Source organism: Geotrypetes seraphini, chromosome 5 (assembly GCF_902459505.1).
Source record: "Geotrypetes seraphini chromosome 5, aGeoSer1.1, whole genome shotgun sequence".
Lineage (NCBI taxonomy): Eukaryota > Metazoa > Chordata > Amphibia > Gymnophiona > Dermophiidae > Geotrypetes > Geotrypetes seraphini.
In genome coordinates this window covers 31,378,993-31,402,762 of record NC_047088.1, presented here as the reverse complement: position 1 = coordinate 31,402,762, position 23,770 = coordinate 31,378,993, and the positions used below count along the sequence as shown (strand labels likewise).

General features: G+C 41.3%; 1 protein-coding gene across 2 annotated transcripts in view; it reads right to left on the bottom strand.

Annotated features, from left to right (window-relative positions):
- The window catches only part of TBC1D8B (TBC1 domain family member 8B), a 153,655-nt gene that overhangs the window by 16,688 nt on the left and 113,197 nt on the right, over positions 1 to 23,770 (bottom strand). For both annotated transcript variants that reach the window (XM_033945881.1, XM_033945880.1), the window contains exons 13-18: positions 22,648 to 22,777; positions 19,021 to 19,119; positions 11,119 to 11,187; positions 10,633 to 10,873; positions 7,709 to 7,774; positions 277 to 360 (exon numbers count right to left, since the gene is read on the bottom strand). In XM_033945881.1, the coding sequence (XP_033801772.1) occupies positions 277 to 360; positions 7,709 to 7,774; positions 10,633 to 10,873; positions 11,119 to 11,187; positions 19,021 to 19,119; positions 22,648 to 22,777 (689 nt within the window). The remainder of the gene's footprint in view (positions 1 to 276; positions 361 to 7,708; positions 7,775 to 10,632; positions 10,874 to 11,118; positions 11,188 to 19,020; positions 19,120 to 22,647; positions 22,778 to 23,770) is intronic.

Sequence of the window (23,770 nt, the reverse complement as noted above, 5' to 3'; positions counted from 1 at the left end):
TGCATATTCTAATGATTAGACACCTTGGACACCTTTTTATTACATAGGACTATATTTAATGTGGGGATGGGAAGGTATGTTATGTGATTTAATGGGTTTATTCCTGATGAATGGGATGGGTGGGGGAGAGGTCTTTTTTATATGCATTTGACAATAATTGTTAGAATGTCAAGTGATTTGTACGAATTATCTGATTGAATATTGTACACTTGCTGCAAGAATTAAAACTGAATAAAGAATTAAAAAAAAAAAAAACAAAAACTAACAGATACTGACCATTGAGCTGACTGAAATATATTAGCTCTTCTTTAGAAAGTTCTGTGCCTTTTGAACGATTCACAGACTCAACTTCTGTATAAGCTGCAGTAAAAAAAAAAAATAGCACAACCAGTTCAAAATATATATTCCAAGCAAGGAAGAGATACATACAGTTAATTCCCATATTACAGTATTTCACCTATTGAAAATACAAATGAAGCCAACTTTTAAAAGTAGTAGCTGTCACACATTTTTTTTTTTTTTTTTTATTTATTTATCATTTTAATGCATCCTATACAAGATGTTTAAAGAAATACAGAAATATATTATTCTCTTAGTCATATTACATACCAAGAATTGAAATTTAAACATCCATATAAATCATATAATACAGTCCACAACTTAAGGAGAAGAGACAAGATGAAAGTAAAACCCCTCGGGAAAGGGGAATATACAAAGGAAACTAAAAACTTTAAGAAATAGAGCAGTCAGATCTTACCTATCCAAAGTAACCTTAACCGCATTATTAACCTGTATCATTCGGACTGTGTAGAGATTCCTTTACCTTCAAGGAAAAAACCTAATTGGGAAGGTTCGAAAAATATATATTTACTTCCTTGATAGGAAATAAAACATTTACAAGGAAATCGCAACTGGAAACTTGCCCCCAAAGCAATCACCTTTGATCTATGTAACAGAAATTCTTTCCTTCTGGACTGCGTCCACCTTGAAACATCAGGAAATATATATACCCTTTCCCCCAAATAGGAAATCTGCTTTAAATTGAAATATAATTTCAGCAACATTTCTTTATCTTGAAGAAATACCAACGAGACCAATAAAGTTGCTCTTCCCTGAATTTCAATGTCAGAAGATTGCAGAATATCAGAAACATCTAATTGAACATTTTCATCTGCTGTAGCTTTTTCTTTCTGCACTTGTTTTATATAGTAAATTCTTTGTATCGGGGGAAGACTTACTTCAGGTACATTTAAGACATTCAACATAAAGTTCTTAAAGAGTTCTTTAGGAGACATAAACTTGGCAACCGGAAAATTAAGAATCCTCAAATTTAAATTTTTCTGCTGATTTTCCAGGTTTTCAATCTTCCTCAAAATCATCATTTTTTCTGTTGTTTGTTTGGTAATTAGATTCTTAGTCTCTGTTGTTGCTTTATCTAAGTTTTTTAATTCCACTTGGTGTTGCTGAGTAATAGTCTCTAAGGAGCTTATCCTGGAGGTAGAATTCTGGGTCATAGTAATAAAGTTAGAACATACCAGGTGAAGATTCTCAATTGCAGTCCAAATGGAGTCCAGAGTAACAGCCTGTGGTTTTACCAACGGTCCAAGGAGGGGGACACCAGCCGACCCAAGCACGGCTCCTGCTCCAGCGATGGAAGTCTGGGCTCCTGCCACCTCCCCACCGCCGGTCACCGTCGGCTCCTCTCCCCCAGAACGCTGCCTCTCCAACGTCGAGGTCAGCGTGTCTGCTGCATGTTCCACTTCCGGGTCAACTTCGGAGAGAGAGCAAGCCTCACCCCACACTCCGGGGGAGCCCTCCCGCCAGCTCCGCTGCAGCGAAGATTCTCCGGGATTGGGAGGGGTATGCGGTCCTCGCGGGCTCAACGAGAGCGACATCTCGCCGTCCAAGCTATGGATTCCCGGTTCCACAGCAGCGGAAACGCCCGACATGGAAGAGGGGACTGTGAATGCTGTTATCACAGTCTGCCTCGGCGTCGAGAAGCCCGGGGTAGGTGGAGGGATACCCCTCGGTTTCCCTCTTCTTTTAGGCATGAAATTATCGTTTTTAAAAGTAGAATAAAGAAATTTTTCCTTTCAAGACGGGAGTGCTTCTCTCAGCGTCCTGCTCCTAACGCCATCTTGTCTCTTCTGTGTAGCTGTCACACATTTTGATAGGGTTTACCTGTTTTAAAAAAAAAAAAAAAAAAAAAAAATCATTTGATAAGACAAATATCATTGATAAGACAAAAAATATAGTTGACATTTTCCATTTTCCTTTATATGAATATTTTTAGACTCCTAAAGCAGGCCCTTGGCCGAAACACGTCGAGTGATGTTAATAAAGGAATTGAGCATCTCAGGTCACTTTCACTGTTTCTTTGCGGTGAAAAACATTTGCTCCATTTAGTTTGCTGGAGCTAAAAAAAAATGTTTGAGACACACTGGTCTGGAAGAAGAACTGAGTATAACTCTGAAGTTGAGACTGAATGATTGATATGAGGCGCCAGCTCCGATGAAAAAGAGAAGAGTAGTCCCAGTAGAATGGTTTCTCTAGGAAGAACTATAAAGACTGGTGCTGAGATTACTGAGCAGATGACAACTGTTGAGATAGTTATGTGGAAAAATGGTTAGATGAAATCTCTGGATGTAGGTAAAGTATGTTTGTGCTGTTCTGTTTTGCCAAAAGCTTCTTCTATATGAGCATCAAAAAGGTTTTCTCCTAAAGAGAATTTGATGAGGCAGTCTTGTATTGAAGAAAGAAGATCTGATACTGTGACAGATACTTGAGAAGACATATCACAAGTGTCAAATGTTGCTCTGGCAAGATATTTCCTGGTGGTAAGAACATAAGAACAGCCTTACTAGGTCAGATCAATGGTCCATCAAGCCCAGTAGTCAGTCCTCATGGTGGCCAATCTAGGTCACTAGTACCTAGCAAAAACTCAAGAGTAGCAACATTCCATGCTACCGATCTGGGCATGCAGTGGCTTCCCTCATGTCTTTTTCAATAACAGACTATGGACTTTTCCTCCAGGAAATTGTCCAAACCTTTCTTAAAACCAGCTATGCTATTCACTCTTACCACAACCTCTGGAAATGCGTTCCAGAGAATTAACCATTCTCTGAGTGAAAAAAAAGTTTCCCTGTAACTTCATTGAATGTCCTCTAGCCTTTGTAATTTTTGACAGAGTAAAAAAATCAATCCACTTGTACCCGTTGTACTCCACTTAGGATTTTGTAGACTTCAATCATATCTCGCTTCAGCTGTCTCTTTTCCAAGATGAAGAGATGCGACCATCATATGGTTTAGCCAGGTCAGGTGGAAGATGCTGTTGAAAGCTTGATAGCTGAAGAAGAAATTTCATATATAAAGTCATGTAAAATTGGTAATTTATGACCCTACTGCTGAACACCACCGGCCAAAGTTATCTAATGTTTTGCTTGCTCTTCAGCTTAATATGGGCAACAAGAACTTTATTTATTTTATTTTTTTTAATTTATTCATTTTTGCATTCTTACAACAATTGAATTAAACATATTATAATCAATTATTACATGACATTTGTAATTACAATCAAATCATCTTTTCATATGTAATAAATCCCTCCCCTTTTTTCATTTCCTATTTCCATAAAACATACAATCCCCAACCCACCCCTATATGTCTACTACCAATGTGCTATGAAATCTGATCATTAGAATAATTAGTCAACAAGAACTTTTAATGTACTTTCCCAAATTTTAAACAGTGTCAATGAAAACATTGGGCATTGAGAGTTTTAGGCACCCTTTAGGCAAGTCTTCATAATCTAGGCATTCCATTAATTGTGCCCTTGGCTTTTCCTCCACGCCATGTTGATGGGAAGATCTTGGCCCATTCGGTGGATGAAGGTAGTGAAAGAGATATTTTCTGGAGGAGACTTGCATGGCATCAGAGGAGAAGGGTTTGAGGGAATGCCGTATTATTCATCGGTAGAAATATGTGAAGTTTCTCTGCTGAAGCATCGAGACGGATGATCATGGCCTCTCTGTAATGATCGGGAGTGAGAGCATTAGGTTGAGAATCAAGACAAGTGCTTTCCATCTCGATGTTGTGACCTGGATGCTTGGATGGAGTGTCGAGAGGGAAAGGGTCGATGATGTGGTAACCCAGAGTGGCACTAAATTCAATGCTTTGGCACATTATCATCAGGGGCTGTGGTCAAGGCCAGAATCGGGCCTAATGCTGGTTGCATTGATGGAGGTTGTAATATGCTAGAAAGCTCCTGCTGCAGTAGCTGCTTAAGTTGGTCCTGAACTAATGGTGCTGGTACTGATTTTGAAACCAGTGCAGAAGGCACTGAAGTCTCTGGCCGTCGAGATCTGGACAAGCTCAGAGGTGGAGATATATGTTGAGGAAAGAGCACTTGAAGCGAAGAAAAATGGTCTTCTTGATGTCAACATTTGGGATGTGTCGGGTGGAAGAACGCAAGGACTCAGAGGAAGTTGGTTGTAACTCAAACCTGTGCTTTTTTGCCTTCTACCTAACATCAGAGGATGGTGGACCACAGAGAGGACTGACGTGTTCCAGTGCCAAGGGAGCCAAAACAGGAGTCGATGCAGTAGTCAATGCCAGTGTCGATGTTGGGGTACGATAAACATTGGAATCGGATGTCCCAGGCATATTTAAAGCTTTCGATGTCACGTCAAAAAGCTTCTCATATTGAAGCTTTCTTGCTTTTAATGTTCGAGTTTGCAAATGGGCACAAAGAGTTTAGGTGATATCCCAGTGGTTGGGCCTCTAGCAGGTTCATACTGGACATAGTGCTTACAAACGGGGAAAGTGTTTCTGATGTTACAGTGGGCGATCATCTGGCATCCAGTGATCACTGCATGGTACAGTTTAATATTAAGATAGGTATAGAGAGGGCTCATTCAAAAGCAAAGGTTCTAGACTTTAAAATAACTAACTCTGTTTGGATAGGGGATTACGTCAAGGAATTGTCTAGATGGGAACGTTTGGAAGGAGTGGGAATGCAGTGGGCAAAACTGACAGTAGTAATTGTAAGAGTGACAAACCTTTTTGTAAGCAAGTAAAAGTAAGAGGAAAAGAAGGCCACTTTGGTTCTCAAAAGTAGTAGCTGAGAAGGTAGGGAATAAGAAGTTTGCTTGTTTTCCTCTTTCTGCAATCTTTTGTTGTTTATGAAAGCTAAGATATCTGGAAAAGTTAAGGGAGGCTGGTCGTGGTCAGGAAAGCAAAGATGCAAATAGAAGAAAAAAATAGCTCACATGGTAAAGAGACAAGACATTTTTTAGATATATTAGTGATTGAGAAATATACCACTTTTGCACTTCTTCCTAAGGTGAAAGGGAGAAATATGTAGACGCTGATAAAGAAAAGGCTGAATTGCTTAACAAATATTTCTGTTCTGTGTTCGCGGCTGAAGCGTCGGGAGCAGGACTGCAGAAAGCAAACGTGAATAGGAATGGAGGAGTGGTAGACCTTGATCGATTTTCAGAGGTTTGTGTTTGTGAAGAGCAAGCTAGCTAAATTAAAGGTAGACAAAGCGATAGGGCCAGATGGTGTACATCCGAGGGTGCTGAATAAACTTAGGGAAGTTCTGGTGGCTCCACTGACTGACCTTTTCAATGTCTCTAGAGTCAGGAGTGGTATTGGAGGACTGGAGAAGGGTGGATGTGTTTCTCTCCACAAGTGGAAGTAAGGAAGAAGTAGGGAATTACAGGCCGGTAAATCTGACTTCTGTGGTAAGCAAATTAATGGACATGCTTTTAAAACAAAGAATGGTGAAATTTCTGGAATCCTGTGGATTACAGGACTGGAGGCAATATGGATTTCACTAGAGGTAGGTTTTGTCAGACAAATCTAATCAATTTCTTTGACTGGGTGACCAGAGAATTGGATAAAAGGAGTGTGCTAGATGTGGTATATTTAGATTTTAGCAAAGCCTTTGACAATGTTCCACACAGACGTCTAATATATAAACTGAGTGGAAGGCAACAGAGAGTAGTGATCAATGAAGATCGCTCTGAGGAAAGGGATGTTTCCAATGGTGTGCCTCAAGGTTCTGTTCTTGGGCCTTTTCTTTTTAACATTTTTATAAGCAATATTGCTGAAGGGTTGTCGGGTAAGATTTGCCTCTTTGCGGATGATACCAAAATCTGCAACAGAGTAGACACCCTGGATGGTGTGAATAACATGAAGAAAGACCTGGCGAAGCTTGAAGAATGGTCTGAAATTTGGCAGCTAAAATTTAATGCTAAGAAATGCAAGGTCATGCATTTGGGCTGCAAAAACCCAAGGGAACGGTACAGTTTGGGGGGTGAAGAACTTATGTGCATGACAGAAGAGTGGGACTTGGGTGAGATTGTATATGATGATCTTATGGTAGCCAAACAGGTTGAAAAGGTGACGGCAAAAGCTAGAAGGTTGCTAGAGTGCATAATGAGTAGTATAGCCAGTTGGAAAAAGGAGGTATTGATGCCCCTGTGTAAGACTTTGGTGAGACTTCATTTAGAATATTGTGTAGAATTCTGGAGACTGCACCTTCAAAAAGATATAAAAAGGATAGAGAAGTCGGTCCAGAGGAAGGCTACTAAAATAGTGTGTGGTCTTCATCATAAGGTGTATGGGGACAAACTTAAAGATCTCAATATGTATATTTTGAAGGAAAAGCAGAAAAGTGGAGATATGATAGAGACGTTTAAATACCTACGTGATGTAAATGTGCATGAGTCGAGTCTCTTTCATTTGAAAGGAAGCTCTGGAATGAGAGGACATAGGATGAAGTTAAGAGGTGATGGGCTCAGGAGGAATCTAATGAAATACTTTTTTCCAGAAAGGGTGGTAGATGGGTAGAACAGTCTCCTGGAAGAGGTGGTGGACACAGAGACTGTCTGAATTCAAGAAAGCTTGGGACAGGCACGTGGGATCGCTTAGAGAGAGGAAGAGATAATTGTTACTGTGGATGGGCAAACTAGATGGGCCATTTGGCCTTTATCTGCCATTATGTTTCTGTTTCAAGAAATGCATTTCTTGAACCTGCTAGGCGCCTTTGATATCGATGGAAACACAGCTGATGAGAGGTCAAAGGACTCAGTGGTGAGGGAGCTTGAGTGGAGTAGTAACCAAGAACAGCTGATGCTTCTGGAAGAGGGAGAGGCTCTGGAGGGGCACTAGGCCCGATAAACGGAAACGTTCACAAAAGAATGAAACCTATCAGGAATGAGAAATATGAACAGAAATAAGAAAAAATATACTGGGAAGACACACACAAAAAAGTAAATATTAAGGCATACAATGAAGAGAATCCCTATAAAGCAACTTTCTAGCTCTGTGGTAAACAAAGAACTGATGGTCTCACGAGACAGTGTCAGGCGGAAAGGCACCAGCACACATTGTATGGATGGTCTTAAAGTTTTAAAAAGTGACGGTATACTTTTTGACTGTTCATGCCACTGCTCCATGGATGATGTCACCCACATGTGAAAATATACTGCCTGCTTGTTCTCAGATAAACTAGGGTACATGCCAGAAATGGAGGCCGTTTTTAAGTGCTACATATAATAGATTACATTTTTTTTAAAAAACCTCCCTTTTCAAAGAATAATGCTTAAAACAAGCACAACAGGAGAAATGTGTTGGCTTGAGATAAGTTAATATATCAAAAAGAAATCATTTTAACATGTCATGAGAAAAGTGACAGACTTACCAGGAGGTATATGCAGCTTAAAGAGGAATTTCAACTTGTCAGTAAAGCTTCCATTATATATTATATCTAATAATAAAAAAAAAAATTAATAGTTTTTTTTTTTAAATCAAAGACAGCTCAAAGCAGACAATGATATGTTTTACTTTAAGTAGGAAAATTGACTTTGATCAAATTCTTACATCTATGGAGAATGGAAGCCATGGAGGCTTTACATCTACTCTACTGAGAACTGAATAAGTGAAACACTGAATGAATTCTCATTGCCTTTTTACCAGCCTAAAATATCAATGAGAGCATTGCCTGGACAACATTCTGTAGAAAAATCAAAGTCTGAAGTTTTATATCTTGTTTAATAAAAGTTTTCATTTCCGGTCATTAACATTCTCTAATAATTAGTCATGTTTCTTCTCAAGTTTCTTGCTTCAACACTCTATGTAGTAATAATGGCTCAGTATTCTGCAGCTATAATTTGAGTTATTCTTCTCAATAAGCAGCACTTTGCACTTGTTCACATTAAATTTCATCTGCCCTTTGGATGCCCAGTCTTCCAGGCTCAAAGTCTGCCTGCAATTTCTCACAGTTGGCATGCACAGTTTTATGTCATCTACACATTTGATCAACTAACTTGCTGTTTCCATTTCCAGATCATTTATAAAAATGTTTAAAAAACCCACTGCTTCCAGTACAGATCCCTTTGGCAAGACTTAGAGAATGACACAGTGACAGAATTCATTACCATTCCCGTCCCCGCGGATAACTGCGGGAAACCATCCCGTGTCATTCTTTAGTGTCTATATTAACCTCAGTCCTTCTATACCAGCATTCTTTAATGCAAAGCTTGAGGGTTAGTGGCTGTGCCCATTCATACTGATTCTTCCCTCTCTCCCTAAAAATTCCCTCTTTAACATATAGCACTACCCCTCACCCAATTTGATCTACCCTATCATTGAGATATAATTTATACTCTTGTAACACAGGGTCCTGTTAGTTATCCTCCTTCCACCAAGTCTCTGACATGCCTAATATATCCACCTCTTCATTTAGTGCCATATACTCTACTGTAGCTCTTCTATTTTATTGTTTAGGCTTCTAGCATTTGTGTGTGTTTTGTTTGTATCTGACAGCGATAATTTTCAATCTTTACTTCGTTTTTCCCTTAAAGGTATCTTGCTTACTTTTAGGGAAGTTAGGGTACTTTGATAGAAAGAGGTTGCAACAAGATAGGTAGGGTCCTACAGTAAGCTACTCAATTACTGCTAATTCTTTGCCCAACTGAAAACAACTAGGTTAGGCATATCTATGTAATGAAAGAATCTTGCGAGTAAGACTATGTTCCTACTAGTCATTTAGGGTCAGATGCACAAAAATCATTGATAAAATCATGTGGGTCACTATGGGGCAAATAATTGTCTGATTTGAAAAACGGCGATTGATGTTCAAACAATTTGCATGCAAATGAGTTTCCCAGAATTCTGCCGTAATCCCATCCAATCAGTAATCAGAGAAAGCAACTGACGTGTAGAGTTGGTAGGGAAAACCCTGAACAACTGAGCAGCAGGGAAAGCTCTGTAGTAGCCTCCTGTCGCTGATCTGTTTGCGGTAGGAAGAATAGTTTTGGTTTTTTTATAAGTACAAATAAGCTTCCTGCCGCGGACCATGGACTTGTTAAGTTGCTATGACTGGAAGGTGAACTCTTTCTCAGGGAGGTTTAACAGCCTTCCCTTCAGAATTTCATATCTCTGAGCTTTTTTGCAAGCCACTTGCGTCACACTTTATAGACTTATTTTCATGAAACCAGTTTGTTGTGATATTTGCTCATCTGTTCAAGGCAGGAAGAATAGGGTTTTTTTAGTTTTTTAAAATAAGCACAAATGTGCATGTGTTACACACACATACATCTGTGCCCATTAAAAAAAAAAAAGTTGTGCTGGAACACCCCCCCCCACGATAACGACCCACACCCTCTAACTTAAAAAAAAAAATTAGCAAGAGGGAAGTCCACTCCCTCCTGCCCTGACCCCCCCCCCCACCTTTAAACTAAAGAGCAGCAGGAGGGATGCCCACTCCCTTCTTCAGTCATGGTCCCTGAAAACCTCCAACACCCCCCCTCGCTCCCGATGCCCACCTTCCACAACCCCTTATCCTTTTCTTTACAATCTGGCAGGAGGGATGCAAAATCCCACAGCATGAGGGAGTGGATATCCCTCCTGCTGCTCTTTAATTTGAAGGGGGAGCGGGTTCAGGTTGTGAGGGGACCACTGTGGTCGAGGCAGGAGGGAGTAGACTTCCCTCCTGCCAATTTTTTTTTTTTTACGTTCGGAGGGTGGGGGGGAGGGGTGCTGTCGTGGGGGAGATCCAGGCATAAGTTTTTAAAAATATTTTTCATGGGGACAGATATTGTATGTGACACGCACAACATCTATGCACATTTAAAAATAAAAAAGCAATGTACAGCATTTTTTTTATGCTACCAGCACCTCCAGACCTGTCAAATTTCAGAGCGTTAAAAAACAATGCTTCATTTTGTGCATCATGGGGGCATTGATAAAAATACTCATTTTAATACTGAGCTTGTTGTAATGTATTTACATACGATTATTGGAAGCTGTTACAAAACCACGGAAAAGAAAAGCAATTTGCCATTTTGTGCATTGATAGATTCAATAATTTGTTGCTAAACCTGTTAAAACTGGTTTAGCGATGATTGTTAAACGCACGGTGAGTTTTGTGCATATGGGACTTAATCCTCCACTGCCCTAGGTACAAGAGCTCACCAGGACAGATAGGAAAAATGCTTGAAGTACCGTGCCTGTATGTAAACTACTTTGAGTTTGGTTGTATAACTACAAAAAGGCAGTATACAAGTTCCAATCCCATTCCCTCCCCCCTCCCATACACTGAAATAACCACAGATACATTCTTACCAAAACAAGAAGAAAAATCTTTGAAGTTAATGAGGCAGTCAGCATTTTCATCCAGCAAACGAAATATCCACAAAGCCATAGAGTCCCTGTTTGCTGAATAAGCCCATGGGCTCAAGAGATGATAAAGAATCCTGAACTGCTGGCAGTTTATCTGATACTGTTCCAGATACGGCAGGCTGGGATCATGGTGTTTCAAGACAGAATTAGTGACACTCCAGTAACAGAAAAGAAAATGTTCTTTCTAGAAAGAATGGTACAACTCAGTTAAAACGAAATACTGTTTAAAAAGAGGTTATCAAGCTTGCTGTGAGTGCTAGAACAAATTGGCTAAAATAGTGTGTCTGTGTGTGCATGTACACACACATAGAGATGCATACATACACTCGTTTGTGAAATGGAATATGGAAAATAGACATTCAGGGAACAAATATTTATATCACTAAGTTACTTGGAAAGTGGTAACATTAATTAGAATAAATACAATACCTTGAATAATCCATAAAGTTCTTCCAAGTCAGTGGCACTAAATTTAACATCTTGTAATACAACCCGTAGCTGCAAGAAGAAAATACATCATTCCCAAAAGATTTTAGTAAGATGTTTACTGCCACATAAGAGTTAATCACAACTGCTAGAAGTACTTTGGTATAACTTTTGGAGCACTGCAACACCCAAGTGGTTAGAAGAGCATGCTTAGAACCAAGGAAGTCAGGGTTCAAATCCTGATGACACTTCTTATGACCTTGGGAAAATTACTTTACCCTTCAATGCCTCAAATGCAAACTTAGATTGTGAACACTATGAGGAAAGAGAAATAACTCTGTACCTGAATTTAATTTGCCTTGCTACCAATAAAAATGCATAAGCTAAATAAAACATTTCACCAGGTTTACAATCTTAGAAAGATGAGATCATTGCAGCTAGATAATTTTTTATAATTCAACACTTTTACTGAATATTTTGAACATAAAATTACAACTTAAGCTTCAAACCATACAATTATCTGGTCTAGTACAGTGCTTAGAACAGTAGTCTCAAACTCGTGGCCCAGAAGCCACATGCAGCCCGCCAGGTACTATTTTGAGGCCCTCGGTATTATAAAGAATGATTCTTTATGGAAAACATGTGCCTTAAAGCCCAGATTCTGTAAAGTGTGTCCTGATTTTAGCCAATCAGGATGCACATTTAAAAAAAAAAAAAATGTTCCCCAGGCAGGTCGCCTATATTGAAAACACTTCTGGGAGCCTAGGGAGGCCTGCAAGACTGCCTAGTAGAGCGGGAGACGCTTACAAGGTAGGCCAGCAAAATGCTGGCCAATGTCCATGTTACAGATGCTGGTTACCGAACCGGGTTAGAGTAGACGTGGCCGCTACACTTATCAAGGCAAGGGATCTCCTTGCCACAATAAGTATAGCGGCCGTGGCCGCCTGCCCCCCTCCCTCCCGGCAATCGCCGGGGGGGAGGAGGGGGACAGGACAGGCGGCCACTATACCTATCGCGGCAGAGAGATCCTTTGCCTTGATATGTGTAGCAGCCGCGTCTACTCTAACCCGGTTCAGTAACCAGCGTCTGTAACATGGACATCGGTTACAGAATCGGGGTCAGTGTAGGCCCGATTCTATATAGGATGCACCTTCCTGGGCGTCCTATATAGAATCTGGGCCTCAGTGTCTGGAGGTCGCATTCTGGAACATTGCCCGCCTCACTGCTGTAACCTCACGCAAACGCTTTCCTACGGTCTGTATGCGATTGTGAGGTGGAGTGGAGAGGACATTCGCATACAGATGCAGAAAAGTGCTTGCGTGAGGTTACAGCATTGAGGCGGGCAATGTTCCAGAACGTAAGGTAACCACTGGAGGCAGTGCAGCTTGTGTGTGTGTCTAGTGCTGGAGCAGATGAGAGCTGAAGGCGGTTGTGGACATGACCACCAGATACTTATGGCACAAGTTTTCCATAAAGAATCATTCTTATAATACTGAGGGCCTCAAAATAGTTGGTCCAAAATCTTGTCTCTTGCTTTGATAATACTGTCTCTACTCTGTTCTTTCAATAGCACCAAGAAAACTAAATATAATTTTCTCTTTCTTCCATTTATGAAGCCTTTTTGACATATATATCACCTGTAAATCTCACAGACATGTTCCAGCCTTGGTATCTCCAGTTTCTAGCAAAGGTAAGAGGATGAAATTACTTGCTCAGATTCCTTGTCAGCAAGCAGCTCCACTCAAATCAACCACTAGGCTACTCCAGTCAAATCAAGTGTTTGCACAGTCACCATTCTCACTTACAAGCTGCTGTTTGCTGCACCCAGAACTAGACCCTGCATTTTTCCTGATGCTCTTTTTGCAGAGATGGAGTGTAAGGAGAAGCCTTAAATAAATCCACTCTTTCATTCTCTCTACTAAATTAAAGACAGACAGAGACGACACAACAACACATACACATACACGAACAAGCACAAAGAGAAGGGTTGAAAGAATTTCAGGATTGACACTTTGCATACTTTCTTACTTATTATTCTTCCATGACAGTGCTGAAACTCTTATTCTGCCATTATCTATGACCACATGGCCTTGGGCAGTTCTCTGAAATGCACAAGCATCAGCTAAGAGGTAGCTGTGGACATAGCACCCAGAAAGCACAGTTATTTACCGTAACAGTTATTATCCAGGGACAGCAGGCAGATATTCTCAACATGTGGGTGACGTCACCAATGGAGCCCCGCAGCAGACAGCCTCGCAAGCAGACTTGCTTGAAGATCTTTTAAGAGCTTACGAGTGCTGCACCACGCATGCACGAGTGCCTTCCCGCTTGAGTTAGGGCGCGCATCTCCTGTGAGGTACCTCAGTTCAGATAACTAGCTAAGAAACCAACCAGAGGAGGTGGGTGGGTTGTGAGAATATCTGCCTGCTGTCCCTGGAAAACAACTGCTACGGTAAGTAACTGTGCTTTATCTCAGGACAAGCAGGCAGCATATTCTCAACATGTGGGTGACCTCCAAGCTAAGCATAATGGGATGGAGGGAGAGTTGGCAAATTAAGAAAATAAATTTTGTAAAACAGACTGGCCAAAATGGCCGTCCCTTCTGGAGAAAGTAATAATTATTAGATAATAATGAGAGTAATGAGATAATAATAATGAGATAGATAATAATGAGAGTAATATTACTAGATAATAATGAGAGGTGAAAGTATGAACTGAGGACCAAGTGGCAGCCTTGCAGATTTCCTCAATAGGAGTTGATCTGAGGAAAGCTACAGACATCGCCATTGCTCTAACTTTGTGGCCCATGACTCGACCCTGCAGAGGGAGACCAGCCTGAGCGTAGCAAAAGGAGACGCAAGCAGCCATCCAGTTGGATATGGTTTGCTTCGAGACAGGATGCCCCAACTTATTTGGATCGAAGGAGATGAAAAGTTGTGGGGCTGTTCTGCGAGGTTGAGTGCGTTGGAAATAGAAAGCCAAGACACGTTTACAGCCAAAGTATGAAGCGCAACTTCTCCAGGGTGAGAATGAGGCTTTGGAAAAAATACTGGAAGAACAATAGATTGATTAATATGAAATTCTGAGACAACTTTAGGCAAGAATTTTGGATGAGTGCAGAGGACCACCTTGTCATGGTGGAAAACTGCAACCAAAGCTTGTAACTCACTGACTCTTCGAGCAGACGTGAGGGCAATGAGAAAGACGACTTTCCAAGTGAGATACTTGAGATGAGCCTTATCAATTAGTTCAAATGAAGGCTTCATCAATTGAGCTAGGACGACATTGAGATCCCAGACCACTGGAGACGGTTTGAGTGGTGGGTTAACATTGAAAAGTCTTTTCATGAAGCAGGAAATCACAGGATGTGCAGACAGAGGTTTCCCCTCACGAGGTTGATGGAAAGCAGTAATCGCACTAAGATGGACTCGGCTAGATGTAGACTTGAGGACCGAGTGTGATAAGTGAAGTAAATAATTCAAAACTGAAGACAAGGAGGTAGATATTGGCTCCATAGTGCGAGTAGTACACCAAGCAAAAAATCTATTTCATTTCTGATTGTAACACTGCCTAGTGGATGGCTTTCTGGAAGCCTCTAAAATGTCCTGTGCAGACTGAGAAAACTGTAGAGAAGCAGTTAGGTTGAAAGGTACCAAGCTGTTAAGTGTAGAAACTGAAGGTTGGGATGCAGTAAGAACCCTTGACTCTGAATAAGCAGAGAGGGAAAAACTGGTAGAAGCATAGGCTTCCTAGTGCTGAGTTGAAGTAGAAGGGAGTACCATGGTTGTCTGGGCCACTGAGGAGCTATCAGAATCATAGTGGCATGTTCAGTCTTGCATTTGACAAGAGTCTTGAGAATCGGAGGGAAGGTATAGAGAAACCGATCTGTTCATTCCAGGAGGAAAGCATCTGCCTCGAGGTGGTGAAGCGAGTATATCCGGGAGCAGAACTGAGGCAGCTTGTTGTTGAGGGGAGACACAAAGAGGTCTATCTGAGGGGTCCCCCATTGAGCATTGAGGCAAGGAATTGAGAGTCCATTCGTGAGGTTGCAGAAGATGACTCAATTTGTCCGCCAGACAGTTGTGCTGACCTTGAATGTATACAGCTCTGAGAAGGATGTTGTGATGAACTGCCCAATCCCACAGCTTCAGAACTTCTTGACAAAGGGAGTAAGATCCCATGCCTCCCTGTTTGTTGACATAGTACATGGCGACTTGGTTGTCTGTCCGGACAAGGACTACATTGTTGTGAAGAAGATGTTGAAAAGCTTTGAGAGCACTGAAAATTGCTCTGAGTTCCAACAGATTGATGCGACAGAGACAGTCTGTGGGGGGGACCAATGGCCTTGAGTACGGAGACCATCGAGATGGGCTCCCCATGTGTAAGATTGGAAGAGAGCATCCACCAGTGGAGAGATTGCCTCAACAAAGGAGTTACTGTAATCTGTTAAGAGAGTGGGTCCGTAGCTTGCTGCCACTGAGATGCCAGGGTCCACTGAGGTATGCTAAGGTGAAGTCTGGCAAAAGGAATCACGTGAACTGTAGAGGCCATGTGACCGAGTAGAATCATCATTTGTCTCGCTGAAATTGATGCGAGAGGAGATACTTGATGGCAAAGGCGAATGAGAGCATCTTAGCGTGGTTGAGGGAGGAACGCTCTGAGTCGGACAGTGTCCAGAATGGCTCCAATGAACTGAAGAGTTTGAGAGGGGTGCAACTGGGATTTTGGAAAATTGAGTTCGAACTCCAGACACTGGAGGAACATAATAGTCTGTCGGGTCGCTGCAAAACCCCTTGTTGAAAGGGGGCTTTGATGAGCCAGTCGTCCAGGTATGGAAAAACTTGAAGACCCTAGGTACGGAGGGCTGCAGCAATCACCACCAGACACTTCGTGAAAACTCTGGGGGATCAGGTGAGTCCGAAAGGAAAAACTCTGTATTGTAAATGAAGATTCCCCACCCGAAATCTTAAGTATCTGCGAGAGGCTTGATGGACTGGGATATGAGTGTAAGCCTCTTTGAGATCCAGAGAGCATAACCAATCGCCCTGATCCATCAGGGGATACAAAGTTGGTAAAGAAAGCATCCGAAACTTCTCTTTGACTAGAAATTTGTTGAGGGCTATGAGGTCCACAATAGATCGCAAATCCCCCGTCTTCTTTGGGACAAGAAAATAATGGGAATAAAACCCCGTGTCCCGTTGGTTCAAGGGAACCTCCTTGACTGCTCGAAGGCCTGAGCCTGAGCTTCCTGAAGGGGAAGGGGAAGTTGCGACAAACTGGAAGGAAACTCTCTTGGAGGGAGATCTGGAGGTACTTGAAGAAAGTGAAGTGAGTATCCCTCCCGAAGGATGTTGAGAACCCAGAGATCTGAGGTGAACAGCTCCCACTGGTGATAAAAATAGTGAAGGCGACCTCCAATGGGCAGAAGAGAAGTCTGATGGAGGGAGGTTGGTATGCTCAGACTGAGAATGTCAAAAAGACTGAGCTGGTTTAGCCGCAGCAGGAGTCTGAGGTTTCCACTGTCTTTGCTGCTGTGGTGGACGTCTAGGCGGGGGCCTGGAGAAAGCTGCCATCGTTTTTTGAGGATAACGACTTGGTGGAGACTTGTAAGGCCAAGCAGAAGGAGTCTTAGGCTTCGGCCGAATCAAGGAGGCAAAAGAGCGCTCATGTTCAGAGAGACGCTTTGTGTCAGCCTCGATGGAATCATCAAAAAGTTCAGTCCCTTGGCAAGGCAAGTTCACTAGATGATCCTGTAAATAAGGGTCCATGTCCACAATGCGGAGCCAAGCGATGCAACGCATAGCCACCGCAAAGGCAGAAACTCTGGATGAGAGCTCAAAGGCATCGTACGTGGCTTGTAGCATGAAGAGTCGAAGTTGTGACAGAGTACGAATAATCTGTTTTAACTCAGGAAGTCACTGCTCCTCAAGAGCCGGGAAAAACCTAGGCATTATTTTGAGGAAGTGATTAAAATAAGCAGTGAAAATGTAATTGTAGTTGAGAATTCTATTGGCCATCATGGAATTCTGATAGAGCCAGCGGCCAAACTTGTCCATGGTACGGCCCTCCCTGCCTGGAGGGACTGCAGCATAGATCTTAGATGGTTGAGCTTTCTTTAATGAAGATTCCACAACTAAGGACTGGTGAGATAATTGGGATTTCTCAAACCCCTTACAAGGGACGGTGCGATACCTGGATTCCAGTTTAGAAGGTATGGCCGTAATAGAGTAAGGAGTTTCCATATTCCTAAGGAAAATTTGTTTTTAAGACAAGAGTCAAGGGAAGCCTCAAGGTTTCCTTGGCTGGATGAGGCAACTCCATGTCAGCCAAGTACTCAGGAGTGTACTTAGAGTCAGAGTGGAGATCCAGCTGAAGACTCTGGAGGCTTCTTAGGAAGGGTACTTGAAGGAGAAACAGGAGACTTACCCACAGATGAAGACTTAGAAGGTACTACAGTCGAGGCTTTTGAGGCCGAAGTTGTCGAGGCCTTGGTTGAGGCAATCACGGGTGTCGAGGTCAAGGTCTTGGAAGTCGAGGCTGTCCCTGAAGCCAAGGTCGAGACCCTCTTAGCAGACTGCTCCATAGTGCCAAATAGTTGAAGAATTTTAGCACGAAGGGCTCGAGGTTGAAGGGTAGCACAGCACGAACAAGTGTCGGGACAATGTTTGGGACCCAGGCAAACAATACACCAACGATGAGGGTCAGTGATTGAAATAACCCTGCCGCACATGCTGCACTTTTTGAACCCGGTAAGAGGCCGAGACATAGAAAAGAGAGAGACCGGTGAAGGAACGAGGTTCAGTGGCCTGGCCTAAGCCCAAAGGCCGCCGGCAGAAAAAAGGTGAAATAAAATTAAAAAAAAAAAAAAAAAGTGAAAAAGATAGAAGACGCGCGGGCACAGTGACTGAACGAAAAATAACAAAGCCATGGTGTGAGAAGGCAACGAAGAGCTGCAGAGCTGAAGTGAACAAGACTTCTTGGCTCCGTGGAAAACGTAGAACTGAGGTACCTCACAGGAGACGTGCGCCCTAACTCGGTTGGGAAGGCACTCGCGCATGCGCAGTGCAGCACTTGTAAGCTCTTAAAAGATCTTCAAGCAAGTCTGCTTGCGAGGCTGTCCGCTGCGGGGCTCCGTTGGTGACGTCACAGCCATGTTGAGAAAATGCTGCCTGCTTGTCCTGGGATAAGCCTTCCTACAAAGTATGATTAGTATATAATAAAGCTTTAGACTTATTAGTATACAGTACACTGAAACTTTGCCAAAAATAGAACTTTCCAAATTCATCCTCCTCCCTCTTGTCTGACCAAAATCAACTAGTTAGTATTTCTTTCCTAGTATTGTAATAAAATCTCCATTCTGTGCTTCACAAGACAGAAAGATAGCAGCAGCACATAGCAATAAAGATGCACTAGTGCAGGGATAGGCAATTCTGGTCCTTGAGAGCCGGAGCCAGGTCAGGTTTTCAGGATATCCACAATAAATATGCATGAGATAGATTTGCATCTCAAGGAGGCAGTGCATACAAATCCATCTCATACATATTCATTGTGGATATCCTTAAAACCTGACCTGGCTCCAGCTCTCGAGGACCGGAATTGCCTACCCCTGCACTAGTGGAAAGTACCAAGTGGATTTATCAAGAAAACTCTTTATAGTGAGGGAAGATTTAATGCAGGTGGTCAAATTATAGTTTTCAGATTTAAATCACAGATTGGCTTCTCAGTTACAATCAATACCTATGGTTAATGCTCTTCAGGTGTGCAGATGTTTTGTGTTTGACATTTTGGATCACAATTTGCATTTCATAAAAAAGTACAGTGATTTTCTCCAAGAATAGTATATTGAAAGATCCATATGTCACAAAAAGGATAGCATACCTGACCTGTGTTTTTCTCTTTACTTACCACATTTTGCTGTGTTGTGTTTTCCAGAGTCTGAATCACATACAACCTGTTCCTGCAACGCATGCTCTCCACATACTGAGAATGAATATCACCATACTTCTAAAAATAAGACAGAAGTACTATCTCACTTGAGATAGAAACAGAATGGTAGTTTTCCATATTTATTTTAAAAAGATTTCTTAACCGCCTATAACTAGGCAGTTTTACAAAAACAATCAGATAAAATAAAAAACATACAACACAAATAACAACAGGTCCTTCACACTTGACAGAGTATCAATACAAAGAAATTCATAATCCTAAAAAAGCATTTATTGAAATGCTTCTACAAATAATGTAGTTTTCAGAAGTTTCTTAAACTTCTGAAAATCTACAAGCGCTCTTAGCGGTCCAGTCAACTTATTCCACAGTGAAAGCGTTAATCGTACTGACCCCTCAGATCGCTATGCTCCGAGTGGCCTATAAAGTGCTATAGCCATATGCCTTATGAACACACTTCTCTCCTGCCTGCTTTGTGTCAACCATACAAATTTTGGTACGTATGCTTTTGAAGTTAAAGATTATTTGTTAGAATTGTGGAGAAATACGGGGTGAGATTATGTGGCTCTATACATACATCTAGAGGCAGCCCTCACACTTGCCCCATGGTCCCTAGACCCAATGCCCCTTCCTCATAGGTCAGGTAACTGAAACCGACTTAAGTCTAGAAAACTAGAATGATCCTAAGATAGTGATAGGGATTATAACTGAATTAACACCATGTATGATTGCTTTTTATTTTTAATAATGTTTTTATAATATTGATATTCTACACTGTACATTTAATTTGTTTTGATTTGACACATCATTTTTATGTCTACTATGAACATGTACATGTTGTCTCATGATTGTTACTACAATTTATGTGTACTTAAGAGTTTTTGCCATTTTTATACACGTCAAGCATTGTTGAGCATGTTAGACCATAAATCATTGAAACTGCTGGAACAGTAACCATAGCTAGTAATTAATAGATTTATTTATGTCTATCTACTCTCTTTCATTTATTTGTGGGTTAGACTAAACAAAATACAGTCATCTTTTAGTTTGCACTGTTCGGTTTATTATACATTTTTATTCAGTCTAAAACTGGTTTGATATAAGAATCTTGAGTGGGCTGTACTACATTTATATTGTATTTTCAAAATGAAGGATATTTAAGTAAAATAACTGTTGTTTACAGTAGGTTTTTATTAGTTTGTGTTCTTGTCTTTGTCCACCAGGTATGCGGCTCTGAGAACCATTCTGTGGTTGGAGGTCCACTTACACATCCCATAAGGGCTATGCATGATGTTGAGAACTTAACTTTGATGCCCTCAATTGGCAGTTTGGAGGAATGTGTTCAAACTGTAGATTGTAACCTACTTGGACAATTTTGAGAACTCACTGGTCTGAGATTATAAGGGGGCCACCTTGCTTGGAAAAAATTCTGTAACTGCCCCGGTTGACCTGCCTCCTTCAGGTCAACCGGGGCAGTTACAGAAATTGAGGCCGATTTTGACTAGGGAGCTGGCTGAGACATTTAGGCCTCTATTGTCTTGGAAAAGAACAAGGACCCTGAGATTTTTGGGAGGAGTGAGTGGATATAGGATACCTACACCTTTGAGAGTAGTAGGATCTTCACTGCCCCTGCTACAATATCTCCTAGAAGAGGAGGCTGAGCCAGGGGTGGGTCTGGAGAGTGTTACTTGATAAGAGTAAAAGCCTCTGGCACCTTCTCTCTAAAGAGGTTCTCTTCATGACACTGTACATCTGCCAGCTTCTCCTGCACCTCTGGTTTGAGGTCGAGGCCCACAACCACACATGATAACAGAAATGAATCCCCATTGTGGAAGATTTGAATGTCATATATATATATATAAAAATAAAAAAACATAGCTTGCGTGGAACATGTATTTTCCACACTCTAAACTCTTGGCCTGCTAGCTGATGGAGTTTGAGGGTCTTCTCCTGGGAAGAATATCAGCAAACTCTGCAAAATGTGTACAACATTCCACAAGTTTATGCTCATGAAGAGTTGATGCAAAGTTATGCAGGCTGTAAATATAGCATTCTGGTGAAATTTTTTCCAAAAGCATAGCCAATATCCTCACCTCCCTCTCCAGGGCACCAAGGACTAAGTCTTTATTTTCTTGGCTTTTTTTTTTTTTTTTTTGCTGAAGAAGTATCTTCTTAAATCCTAGAGCCTTTTTGACCCTTTCTTTTTTAAAATAGAGTCAACTTTCTTGTTCACTTGCTGTGCATGTGTACATGTCTTGGGATTCTGTGAATGGGCACCAACATAGTCTCCTCGTGGGGAGGGGGGGGAGTCATTGAACTGAAGGATGTCCAAAGTTTTCTACCCTGGCCCAAGCCTCAATCTCCAATGACTAAGACTAAGCCTCTCTGTAAAATAAATAATTGAACGAGAGCTCCTTTGGGGTAGACTTACACCTGTGAGAGTTATGTGTGAATAATATAATAGAGCTGGTGTCAGCTTCCATTGGTTTATCACACAGGCATGACTGTGGAACAGTGTGTATGCTTGCTTCTGCCAACATGTGACCAGCTAGAAATGAAATTAAATGGGCTGATATAATGTACATGAAGTCTTACAAAATGGTCAAGTTACTGGCCCTGTGGCAGAAACTGCTGATTCATGGCCATCTGATCTCAACCTTCTGGGATGTTCTGAAACCTTCCTGAAACTTCCAGAACGCCGCATAGGGCCTAAATACAGTGGCCCTGAGAGCAGAAAAATTAAAGAAAATTTCAAAGTGAGCCAAACACACCAAGGAAAAATACAGGGAAGGACACTAAAAAAGAATAAATATTGAAGGTGAACAAAAAAAAACAAACAAACGTGACGGAGGGCACCCAAAAATGCAAGACCATGTTATTGAAGAGTGATGTATTCGACTGTTTGGATTATTTTCATTGCTTGTAGAGATATCTGTCGTTGATGTGACTTGTTTATTATATGTAATTGTATATTTTGTATGTAAGTGTAACTCGCCCTGGATAAGGGCGGGGATAAAACAAACAAACAAACTGCAAAGAAATTAATCCTCTTCTCACAACAAATGAGAAAAGATGGCACTTGTGCAATGGGATTGCTGCCTCAAGCTCTTAAAGAAACAGTACCTGGGCACTTCTATACTGAGCTCCATGGATGGCATCACCTATGTGAGAATTATATGGCTTGCTTGCCCTCAGATAAATATATATTACATAGGAAAGGAAGCCTAAGGTCCTCTCCTTTAGACAGCAGGATCTCTGTAGAGAACCATACTTGCTAGCATTAGGTTAACACAGGAAACAGATTCAGAGGCAGCTTTAACCTGCTCTTTTGCAAGTGTTTTATATATACTATATACTAGCATAGGAAGGATGGATAAAAATGAAATATACTGAAAACCATATATAGATATTTCTATTACACACATACTACAGAAGACTCTTCCCTAATTACATGAGAATAAGGGAGGCTTTGCAAAAAGATGAAAAAGTTGCTTTAAAAATTGCTCATTTGTAGAAAAATGTTGTGTACTCATTTATTTTCTAAAGGAAAATAAAATATTTTTAAAAAAAATCACTCAAAATACTAACTTCATTTGATTCTCTGATCAGATCCATAATATCTACTTTTAAGTTGAAGCCCTTCTTATCATCCATTGTAGAGGCTTGCTGTACCGTGGGAGGCAATGGACTATCTTTATTAGTGACATTATCAAAAAACCTAGAAAAAAAATGACATTTTACAATAAGCAAGAGTTTGTATGCTATTAAAGAAGAAGAGAAAAATCCCAAGTATTCAAAGATTGTTTCCTCTAATGAGAAGACAAATATACATATTACTCTTCAATAAAGCAGTTACTTACCGTAACAGATGTTATCCAGGGATAACAGGCAGATATTCTCAACATATGGGTGATGTCAACCACGGAATCCTGATGCGGACAGCTTCACAAGCAGACTTGCTTGAAGAACTTTTGGAAAGTTTGCGACTGCCGCACTGCGCGAGTGCCTTCCCGCCCAGTACGGTGCTCGTCTCCTCAGTTCAGATAGCTAGCTAAGAAGCAAACCAAGGGAGGTGGGTGAGTTGTGAGAATATCTGCCTGCTGTCCCTGGATAACATCTGTTACGGTAAGTAACTGTGCTTTATCCCAGGACAAGCAGGCAGCACATTTTCAACATATGGGTGACTTCCAAACTAACCAGAATGGGATGGTGGGAGTGTTGGCAATTCAGGAGAATAAATTTTGTAATACTGCCTGGCCAAAATGGCCATCCTGTCTGGAAAAAGAATCCAGACAATAATGAGAGGGCCAAGTGGCAGCTTTGCAGATTTCCTCTATAGGAGTAGATCTAAGGAAAGCTACAAATCCCACCATGGCTCTAACTTTATGGGCTGTGACTAGACCCTCTAGATGCAGTCCAGCCTGAACATAGCAGAATGAGATGCAAGCAGCCAACCAGCTGGACATGGTTCTCTTGGAAACTGGATGTCCCAACTTGTTTGGATCGAAGGAGACAAAAAGTTGAGGAGAAGATCTTGTGGCTTACTCCTTTGTAAGTAGAAAGCCAAAGCATGCTTGCAGTCCAGAGTATGGGAGCTGTTTCTCCAGGATCAGAATGAGGCTTTGGAAAAAATGCTGGAGTACAATGGATTGATTGAGATGAAATTCTGAAACAACTTTTGGTAAGAATTTAGGATGAATATGGAAGACTA